The sequence below is a fragment of the Rhincodon typus genome, chromosome 7 (assembly GCF_021869965.1).
Source record: "Rhincodon typus isolate 14 chromosome 7, sRhiTyp1.1, whole genome shotgun sequence".
NCBI classification, from domain to species: domain Eukaryota; kingdom Metazoa; phylum Chordata; class Chondrichthyes; order Orectolobiformes; family Rhincodontidae; genus Rhincodon; species Rhincodon typus.
The window spans coordinates 15,618,577-15,629,481 of record NC_063338.1 but is presented as its reverse complement, the minus strand read 5'-3'; the positions used below and the strand labels follow the sequence as shown (position 1 = coordinate 15,629,481).

General features: G+C 46.8%; 1 protein-coding gene across 1 annotated transcript in view; it reads right to left on the bottom strand.

Moving 5' to 3' along the window:
* LOC109913326 (cyclic nucleotide-binding domain-containing protein 2) overlaps window positions 1–10,905 on the bottom strand; it is a 60,745-nt gene that overhangs the window by 22,021 nt on the left and 27,819 nt on the right. Inside the window, exon 8 of the mRNA XM_048598698.1 lies at window positions 10,109–10,260. Coding sequence (XP_048454655.1) covers window positions 10,109–10,260 — 152 coding nt within the window. The remainder of the gene's footprint in view (window positions 1–10,108; window positions 10,261–10,905) is intronic.

Genomic DNA, 10,905 nt, shown 5'->3' with positions numbered 1-10,905 from the left:
AGAGGCCTGGAGCCTGGACTCCTGGTGACAATAGGCCTGGAGCCTGGACTGCTGGCAGTGGTAGGCCTGGCACCTGGACTCCTGGTGACTTTGGGTCTGGATTCTAGACTCCTGGTGGCTGTAGGCCTGGAGTCTGGACTCCTGGTGGCAATAGGCCTGGAGCCTGGACTCCTGGTGGCAATAGGCCTGGAGCCTGGACTCCTGTGGCTGTAGGCCTGGAGTCTGGACTCTTGGTGGCAATAGGCCTGGAGCCTGGACTCCTGGTGGCTAGAGGCCTGGAGCCTGGACTCCTGGCACTCGTAGAAAGAATCCTGCAACATGGAACCTGGAGCCTGGACAATCATGTCTCATACTGGCCCTCCGAATGAGCCATCCATTCAGTTCCACTATCCTGTTTCGTCAGTGTAATCCCGCAAATTATGTCATTTCAAGGATTTATGAAGGTCCTTTTTCTTGAAAATCACCATTGAATCAGCTTCCATAAGTTCTGATCAACTCTGCATCCAGCAGATGACGCTGATTGGGCAGTTGGGGTGAAGATTTTCCCCAACCACTACCAAACAGAGTTTTGAGGAGGAAGTCTTGTCCAGGGACAGTTAAGAACACAGCAAAGAAGGATCAACAAATTTAATTAACTCAATAAAGTAATTAACTAAGTAGAGATGGCTGGGCAGGAGATGTGTTGTAACTGTATGATGTGGGAGCTGGCTGATCCCATTGTGAACGGCGGTGACCACATCTGCAGCAAAGTGTTGGTTGCTCGAGGAACTTCGGCTCAGCGTTGATGAGCTGGAATCGGAGCTTCAAACACTGTGGCACATCCGGGAGGGGGAGAAGTACCTGGACGATTTGTTTCAGGAGGCAGTCACACCTCGTAGATTAAGTACTTCAAATTTGGTCAGTTGCCAGGAACAGCAGGGTGTGACTGTACGCGAGGCAGGTAGAGGGACCCTGCAGTCAGGAACAGAGGAGTCTCAGCTCTTGACCTTGTCCAACAGATATGAAGTACTTGCTCCCTGTGTGGTTGAGGAAAAGGGCTGCAGGGAGGATGAGCCAACTGACCACTGCACCGTGGTATGGGAGGTCATTCAAGAGGGGGGAGCAAAAAGACAGGTGGTAGTAGCAGGGGATTCTATAATTAGGAGGATAGATGGTATCCTTTGTAAGCAGGATCGAGAGTCCTGCATGGTGGGTTGCCTGCCCAGTGTCAGGGTAAGGGATATCTCTGACCGGCTTGAAAGGATATCGGAGCAGGAGGGGGAGGATCCAGTTGTTGTGGTCCATGCCGGAACAAACAACACAGGCAAGACTAGAAAAGAGAACCTGTTCAGGGATCATCAGGAGCTAGGAACGAATTTAAAGAGCAGGTCCTCAAGGGTTATAATCTCCGGATTACTGCCCGAGCCACGTGCAAATTGGCATAGGGCACTGGTATCAGTATTGGAACAGGAGGGATCTGTACCACTGGGACAGTCTCCATCTGAACCAAGCTGGGACCAATGTTCTAGCAAGAAGGGTAAATAGGCTGGTCAACAGGATTTTAAACTACAAAGTGATGGGTAAGGGAATGGTAAAACTTCCCCCAGTAGGAAACAAAGCAGCAGATTAACATCTGTAGGGGGAGATTCAACTGTGTGGAAAAATATGAAAGAAATAACAGGAAAGGAGAATTCAGGCGAGGTTATTAAAGTCACCAGCACAGACACAAATAGGACAGAGTGTTTGGAAAGGGTTGGGAATCAAACTTCAAGCACACTGGATAAATGAATGACAATGAGAAGAGGGATGGTTAATACAAGACTGAAGGTGTTATATGTGAATGCATGCAGTATGAGAAAGAAGGTAAATGAGCTTGTGGCACAGATCGAAATTGGCAGATACGACGTGGTGAGCATCACGGAGACATGGCTGCAAGGGGATCAGGATTGGGAGCTGAATATCCGAGGATATACATCCTATCGAAAGATAGGCAGCTGGGCATAGGGGGCGGGGTTGCCTTATTAGTAAGAAATGAAATTAAATCAATAGTAAGAAATGAAGTAGGGTCAGATGGTGTAGAATCTGTGTGGATACAGTTGAGGAACTGCAGAGATAAAAAGAAACATAGCTGGAATTATGTACAGGCCTTCAAACAGTAGTCAGGAACTGGGGTGCAAGATACACCAGGAGATAGAAAAGGTGTGTAAGAAAGGCAAGGTTAAGGTGATCATGGGGGATTTCAATATGCAGGTGGACTGGGAAATCAGGTTGGTAGTGGATTGCAAGAAAAGGAGTTTGTGGAATGTCAATGGATGGCTTTTTGGAGCAGCTTGTGGTGGAGCCCACAAGGGAACATGCAATACTGGATTTAGTGCTGTGCATTGAGGCAGACTTGATTAGGGGGTTTAAGGTGGAGGAACCATTAGGAGGCAATGACCATAATATGATTGAATTTATCTGTAATTTGAGAGGGAGAAGATGAAATCAGAGGTAATGATATTACAGCTGAATAAAGGCCACTATAGAGGCATGAGGGACAGTTAAGAAGAATAAAAGCATGGACTATTTTCTAAATGGGGAGAAAATTCAGAAGTGTGAAGTGCAAAGAGACTTGGGAGGTCTAGTCCAGGATTCTCTCATGGTAAACTTGCAGGCTGAGTCCGTAGTTAGGAAGACAAATGCAACTTTGGCATTTATTTTGAGAAGATCTGAATATAAAAGCGGGGATGTATTTCTCGGGCTTTATAAGGCCCTGATCAGACCACATTTAGAGTATCGTCAGCAATTTCAGGCCCCCATACCTCAGGAAGGATGTACTGGCCCTGGAGCGGGTTCAGAGGAGGATCACGAGAATGGTCCCAGGAATGAAGAGCTTAACATATGAGGAATATTTGAGAACTCTGGGTCTATACTCAATGGAGTTTAGAAGGATGAGGGGGGATCTAATTGAAACTTACAGAATACTGAATGGCCTGGACAGACTGGATGTTGGGAAGATGCTTCCATTGGTAGGAGAGGCTAGGACCCCAGGGCACAGCCTTAGAGTAAAGGGAAGGCCTTTTAGAACGGAGATAAGGAGAAACTTCTTCAGCCAGAGAGTGGTGACTCTATGGAATTCACTGCCACAGAAGGCTTTGGAGGCCAGGTCATTGAGTATGTTTGAGACAGAGATAGATAGGTTCTTGATTGTCAGGGGGATCAAGGGTTATGGGGAGAAAGTGGGACAATGGGGTTGAGGAACGTGGTTCGGTGGTGGGAGTCCGGGAGAGAGTGCGAGGGCAGCCGGGAAGGTAAGCTTTCGTTATAAAAGTCTTACCTCGCGTGACTGCAGCCTTCAGTTGTTCAGCAGAGGAGGAGTTCCAGAGCGGGCACGAGTGGTCGGCTGGGTAACGGTTATCTTTCACCAAATAAATTTGGGAAGTAACTAATACCTGAGACACTACACGTGTAGTGTCTCCCATCCTTCCACCTCCTCTAACTTAATAATAAAGACTAAGTGTGGTGAGCAGGTAAGCTATTTTGCATTTTTTTTCTCATCTCTTTGTTATCTTTCGGGGAGGTCACCCAGACGCCAAATCTCCGGGAGTGGTTCGGAAGGCAAAACTGGAGTCTGTTTGAGTATATAACGGAGTAAACTTACTGGTGCAGAGAACACTTAAAGAGAGAACACTGCGAAACTAAAAAAAAACTAATTAATTTTAAATAATTAACTAAGTAGAGATGGCAGATCAGATAATGTGTTGTAGCTGTACGATGTGGGAGCTAGCTGATCCCATTGAGAATGGCAGGGACCACATCTGCAGCAAGTGTTGGCTGCTTGAGGAGTTCCGGCTCAAAATTGATGAGCTGGAATCCGAACTCCAAACACTGCAGCACATCGGGGAGGGGGAGAAATACCTGGATGCTGTGTTCCAGGAGGCAGTCACACCTGGTAGATTAACTAATGTTAACTCGATCGGCGGCCAGGGACAGCAGTGTGTGACTGCGAGTGAGGCAGGTAGAGGGACCCTGCAGACAGGAACACAGGAGCCACAGCCCTTGACATTGTCCCACAGGTATGAGGCACTTGCTCCCTACGTGGATGAGGAACAGGGCTGCAGGAAGAATGAGTCAGGAAACCATTCAAGAGGGGGGAGCAAGAAGACAGATTGTAGTTGTAAGGGATTCCATCATCAGGGGGATGGACAGTATCCTTTGCGAGCAGGATAGAGAATCCCACATGGTGTGTTGCCTGCCCTGTGCCAGGGTGCGAGACATCTCTGACCGGCTTGAGAGGATACTAGAGAGGGAGGGGGAGGATCCAGTTGTTGTGGTCCACGTAGGTACCAACAACAAAGGCAGGACTAGGAAAAAGACATGTTTCGGGATTATGAAAAGCTAGGAACAAAATTAAAAAACATGTCTTCAAGGGTCGTAATCTCTGGATTGCTGCCTGAGCCATGTGCAAATTGGCATAGCGAGGCGAGGATCAGGGAAGTAAACACGTGGCTAAAAGAGTGGCGTAGGAAAGAGGGTTTCCTTTTCATGGTGCACTGGCATCAGTTCTGGGACAGGAGGGACCTATATTGCTGGGATGGATTCCACCTGAACAGGGCCGGGTCCAGTGTTCTGGTGAAAAGGGTAAATAGGGTGGTCAATAGGACTTTAAACTAGTAAGCAGGGGGGGAAGGGAGGAGTGGGCGTACAGGGAGTATAACAATAAATGGAAGGCAAAGCAGCAGGTTAGCAGGTGACGAGGAAGCTTCAACTCCACTGAAAATTAGGAAAAAAGTTAAAGGGAAGGGCAACTTAAGAGCTGTTAGTAATGGAGGTGATAGGACCCAAAAAGGTGCAAAAACTGGCATAAGGGCACTTTATCCGAATGCTCGGAGCATACGGAACAAGGTGGATGAGTTGACAGCGCAAAACATGGCAAATGGGTATGATTTAGTGGCCATTACAGAGATATGGTTGCAGGATGGTCATGACTGGGAGCTAAATATCCAGGGGTATCAAACTGTTCGGAAGGACAGACAGAAAGGTAAGGGAGGTGGTGTCGCTCTGATTTTTAAGGATGATGTCAGGGCGGTAGTGAGAGATGATATAGGTTCTACTGAACAAAAGGGTGAATCCATTTGGGTGGAAATTAGGAATAGCAGGGAGAAGTCACTGATAGGTGTGGTCTATAGGCCACCAAATAATGACATTGTGGTGGGGCAGGCAATAAACATAGAAATAGTTAATGCATGTAAAAATGTTACAGCAATTATCATGGGGGATTTTAATCTACATATCGATTGGTCAAACCAGGTCGGTCATGGCAGCCTTGAGGAGAGGTTCATAGATTGCATCCGCGATAATTTCCTTGAACAATATGTAATGGAACCTACGAGGGAGCAAGTATCCTAGATCTAGTCCTGTGTAATGAGACAGGAATACTTAATGATCTCACAGTTAGGGATCCTCTCGGAAGGAGCGATCACAGTATGGTTGAATTTAAAATACAGATGGAGCATGAGAAGGTTAAATCCAGTACCTATGTCCTGTGCTTAAACAAAGGAGACTATGAAGGAATGAAGGAGGAGTTAGCTAAGGTAGAATAAGAGCAAGAACTTTATGCTGGATCAATTGAGGAACAGTGGAGGACTTTCAAAATGATTTTTCACAGTGCTCAGCAGAAGTATATTCCAGTGATAAGGAAGAACTGTAGGAAAAGAGAGAAGTCCAAGGAAATAAAGGAAAGTATCAGATTGAAAAAAAAACATATACAAAAAAGCAAAGAGTAGTGGGAAACTAGTAGAGTGGGAAATCTTTAAAGGCCAACAGAAAGCCACAAAAAAGTTATAAAGAAAAGTAAGATAGATTATGAGAGTAAACTAGCTCATAATATAAAAACAGGCAGCAAAAGTTTCTATAAATACGTAAATCTTAAAAGAGTGGCGAAGGTAAACATTGGTCCTTTAGAAGATGAGAAGGCCAATTTAATAACTGGGAATGAGGAAATAGCCGAGACATTAAACAGTTATTTTGTGTCCGTCTTCACAGTGGAAGAAACAAATAACATGCCGAAAACTGATGGCAAGAAGGTTATAGCAGGTGAGGACCTAGAAACTATCATTATCACTAAGGAGGCAGTGCTGGGCAAGCTAATGGGGCTAAAGGTAGACAAGTCTCCTGGCCCTGATGAAATGCATCCCAGGGTACTAAAAGAGGTGATGGGGGAAATAGCAAATGCACTAGTAATTATTTACCAAAATTCACTGGACTCTGGGGTGGTTCCCGCAGATTGGAAAATAGCCAATGATGTTTAAAAAAGGAAGTAGACAAAAAGCAGGTAACTATAGGCCAATTAGCTTAACTTCGGTAGTGGGGAAAATGCTTAAATCTATCATTAAGGAAGAAATAGCAAGACAACTGGATATAAATTGTCCCATTGGGAACACCCAGCATGGGTTCATGAAGGGTAGGTCATGTTTAACTAATTTGGTGGAATTCTTTGAGGACATTACTTGCACGGTGGACAATGGGGAACCTCTGGATCTGAATTTCCAGAAGGCATTTGACAAGGTGCCACACCAAAGGCTGCTATATAAGATAAAGTTGCACGGTATTACAGTAATGTATTGGCATGGATAGAGGATTGGTTGACCAGTAGAAAGCAAAGAGTAGGGGTAAATGGGTATTTTTCTGGTTGGCGGTCAGTGGCTAGTGGTGTGCCTCAGGGATCAGTGTTGGGACCGCAACTGTTTACAATTTACATAGATGATTTGGAGTTGGGGACTAAGTGTGGTATGTCAAAATTTGCAGATGACACTAAGGTGAGTGGTAGAGCAAAGTGTGCAGAAGACACTGAAAGTCTGCAGAGGGATATAGATAGTCTAAGTGAGTGGGCAAAGGTCTGGCAGATGGAGTACAATGTTGATAAGTGTGAGGTCATCCATTTTGGTAGGAATAACAGCAAAATGGACTATGTTTTAAATGGTGAAAAATTGCAGCACGCTGCTGTGCAGATGGACTTGGGTTTCCTTGTGCATGAATCGCTAAAAGTAGGATTGCAGGTGCAGCAGGTAATTAAAAAGACAAATGGAATTTTGTCTGTCACTGCTAGAGGGATGGAGTTTAAAAATAGGGAGGCTATGCTGCAGCTGTATAGGGTCCTGGTGAGGCCACACCTGGAGTACTGTGTGCAGTTTTGGTCTCCTTACTTGAGAAAGGATATACTAACACTGGAGGGGGTGCAGAGGTGATTCACTCGGTTGATTCCAGAGTTGAGAGGGTTGGATTATGAGGAGAGACTGAGTAGACTGGGATTATACTCATTGGAATTCAGAAGAATAAGGGGAGATCTTATAGAAACATATAAGATTATGAAGGGAATAGATAAGTGGAGGCAGGGAAGTTGTTTCTGCTCGCAGGTGAAACTAGGACTAGAGGGCATCGCCTCAAAATAAAGAGAAGCAGATGTAGGACTGAGGTCAGGAGGAACTTCTTCACCCAAAGGGTTGTGAATCTGTGGAATTCCCTGCCCAGTGAAGCGGTTGAAGCTACCTCGCTGAATGTTTTTAAGGCAAGGCTAGATAAATTTTTGAACAGTAAAGGAATTAAGGGTTATGGTGAGTGGGCGGGTAAGTGGAGCTGAGTCTCAAAAAGCCATGATCTTATTAAATGGCGGGGCAGGCTCGAGGGGCCAGATGGCCTACTCCTGCTCCTAGTTCTTATGTTACGTTCTGAACTTATCAGCCATGATTGAATGGCGGAGCAGACTCGATGGGCCAAATGGCCTAATTTATGCTCTGATGTCTTACGTTCTTATTTGGATCTTATTATGATCTTATTATCTTATTATGGTCTTATTTGCTGAAGTATCTAAGAGGGTGGAGAGCTAGGCAACAGAAACCAGAGAATAGTATTGAATAGTTGCTCATCATTTTGGAGGGGAGTGTGCAGTAAGGTCTCCCCTAGAGATGGTTTTCTGGCTGCTGCTTGTTTTGGACAGACAGGGTTAGGGTTAGGATAATGACCTAAACGTAGGTATGAATGGGAGAGAGTTTGAAGATGGCACGAGACCGAGTAAGGCGATTAGTTACAGACTTAGGCAGAAACGGAGACAAGACTGGTGAAGAAAATCTTCAGACTCGAGGCAAGAGATAGTAGGAACTGCCGATGCTGGAGAATCTGAGATAACAAGGTGTAGAGCTGGATGAACACAGCAGGCCAAGCAGCATCAGAGGAGCAGGAAGGCTGATGTTTCGGGTCTGGACCCTTCTTCAGAAATGGGGGAGGGGAAGGGGATTCTGAAATAAATAGGGAGAGAGGGGGAGGCAGATGGAAGATGGATAATAGGGGCAGGTAGGTGGAGAGCAGACGAACAGGTCAAGGAGGTGGGGATGGAGACAGTAAAAGTGAGTGTAAGTGGGGAGTTAGGGTGGGAATTGGTGAGTCCAGGGAAGACGGATAGGTCAAGGAGGCAGGATGAGGCTGGTCAGTAGGAGGTGGGGGGGGGGGGGTGGGAGGAGTGGATCGGTGGGAAGAAGGACGGATGGGTTAGGGAGGCGGGGACAAGCTGGGCTGGTTCTGGGATGCGGTCGGGGGCGGGGAGATTTTGAAGCTTGTGAGGTCCACATTGATACCATTGGGCTGCAGGGTTCCCAAGCGGAATATGAGGTGCAGTTCCTGCAACCTTCGGGTAGCATCGTTGTGGCACTGCAGGAGGCCCAGGATGGATATGTCATCTGAGGAATGGGAGGTGCAGTTGTTTAGTGCGAACCGAGCGTAGGTGTTCTGCAAAGCTGTCCCCAAGCCTCTGCTTGGTTTCCCCGATGTAGAGGAGGCCACATCTGGAACCACATTAGCAGATGTGCAAGTGAACATCTGTTTAATGTGGAAGTTGTTCTTGGGGCCTGGGATGGGGGTGAGGGGGGAGGTGTGGGGGTGGGTGTAGCACTTCCTGTGGTTGTAGGGAAAAGTGCTGGGGGTGGTGGGGCTGGTGGGGAGTGTGGAGCGGACAAGGGAGTCACGGAGAGACTGGTACCTTCGGAAGGCAGATAAGGATGGGGAGGGAAAAATGTCTTTGGTAGTGGGGTCGGATTGTAGGTGGCGGAAGTGCCGGAGGATGATGCGTTGGATCCGGAGGTTGGTGGGGTGGTATGTGAGGATGAGGGGGATTCTGTTTTTGTTGTTATTGCAGGGAGGGTGTATGAGGGATGAGTTGCGGGAAGCGTGAGAGATGTGGTTGAGGGCATTTTCGACCACTGTGGAGGGGAAGTTGCAGTCCTTGAAAAACGAGGACATCTGGGATGTCGGGGAGTGGAATGCCTTATCTTGGGAGCAGATGCAGTGGAGGCGAAGGAATTGGGAATAAGGGATGGCATTTTTACAGGAAGGTGGGTGAAAGGAGGTGTATTCTAGGTAGTTGTGGGAGTCCGTAGGCTTGAAATGGATATCAGTTTCCAGGTGGTTGCCAGAGATGGAAATAGAGAGGTCCAGGAAGGACGGAGAGGCATCGGAGATGGTCCAGGTGAACTTAATGTTGGGGTGGAAGGTGTTAGTGAAGTGGATGAACTGTTCGAGCTCCTCGTGGGAGCACGAGGTGGCGCTGATACAGTCATCGATGTAACAGAGGAAGAGGTGGGGTTTAGGGCCGGTGTAGGTACGGAAGAGGGATTGTTCCACGTAACCTACAAAGAGGCAGGCATAGCTTGGGCCTATGCGGGTACCCATGGCCACCCCCTTTTGTCTGTAGGAAGTGGGAGGAAATTGAAGGAGAAGTTGTTAAGGGTGAGGACGAGTTCAGCTAAGCGGACAAGGGTGTCAGTGGAGGGGGACTGGCCGGGCCTGCGGGACAGGAAGAAACGGAGAGCCTTTAGGCCATCTGCATGGGTGTGTTTCTTGTCCTCCAATCGGAAATCTTAAGTGGCAAATAAGAACATTGCATCAAAGGAAACAGGAGCAGGAGGAGGCCATTCGTCCCCTTGAGATAGTTCTGCCATTGAGTACGATCATGTTTGTGGCCTTACCCTGAGAGAAATCAGACTTACAGCGACATGGCAAAAATCAGCAAAAGCACAATAGGATTCTTCCCTTAACTTTCAGGGGGAAAGAAGCCATGTATGATCAAGAAACTAAAAAAAAACAGTTGGAATTAATCTACCTGAAAAATATAAAGCGATGATGAGATTCTTCCACAAGCACCTGATCAAGTCTGTTTTCAAAGAAGTCCTCTTTGTCCACTACCAGGAGCTCAGTGTCGTCCACACAGACAGCCGTGAAATTTCTTCGCAGGCCCTTTAACACTGGTATTTCCTACAAGAGATACGCAGTTCAACAACAACTTATGTTTGCGTAGCGTCGTAATGAAACATTTCAAAGTGCTTCACCTGAGCATGGAGAAACAAAGTGTGACACTGGACTACACAAAGAGATATTTGGGTCGGGTGACCAAAGAGGCCTTTTTTAAGGAGTGTTTTAAAGGGCAAAGGCGATGCCAGAGCGTGGCCCCAGACAACCAATGGAGCAGCGACAATGACTGGGACGGCCGGAGTGTGGATTTCCGTGAACCTTAGGGCTCTGTAAGGGCAAGGCCCCGAAGGGGCTGGGAATTTTACGATCAAACTGATGCTTGTCCCCTGAGTAGGCACACGAGGCATTCATAAAGTGCTCAAGGGTGTCAGTCCAACGGAAGTCAATCGCCAATGTTCAGAATTTTACATCTAGTGATATCGCTAATGCAATCATTTTCATAAGCACATAACCAGGGAATTCTTTTTATTTCAACCATATTCACATTCAAATATTCAGAGATTGTCTATCTTGGCCTCACTCGTAATCGCACATCCAGTGAATTCCCCATCACTGACACACTCAGGATCACCTATACAGTGATTTCCCTATCACTGACACACTCAGGATCACATATACAGTGAATTCCCCATCACTGACACTCTCAGG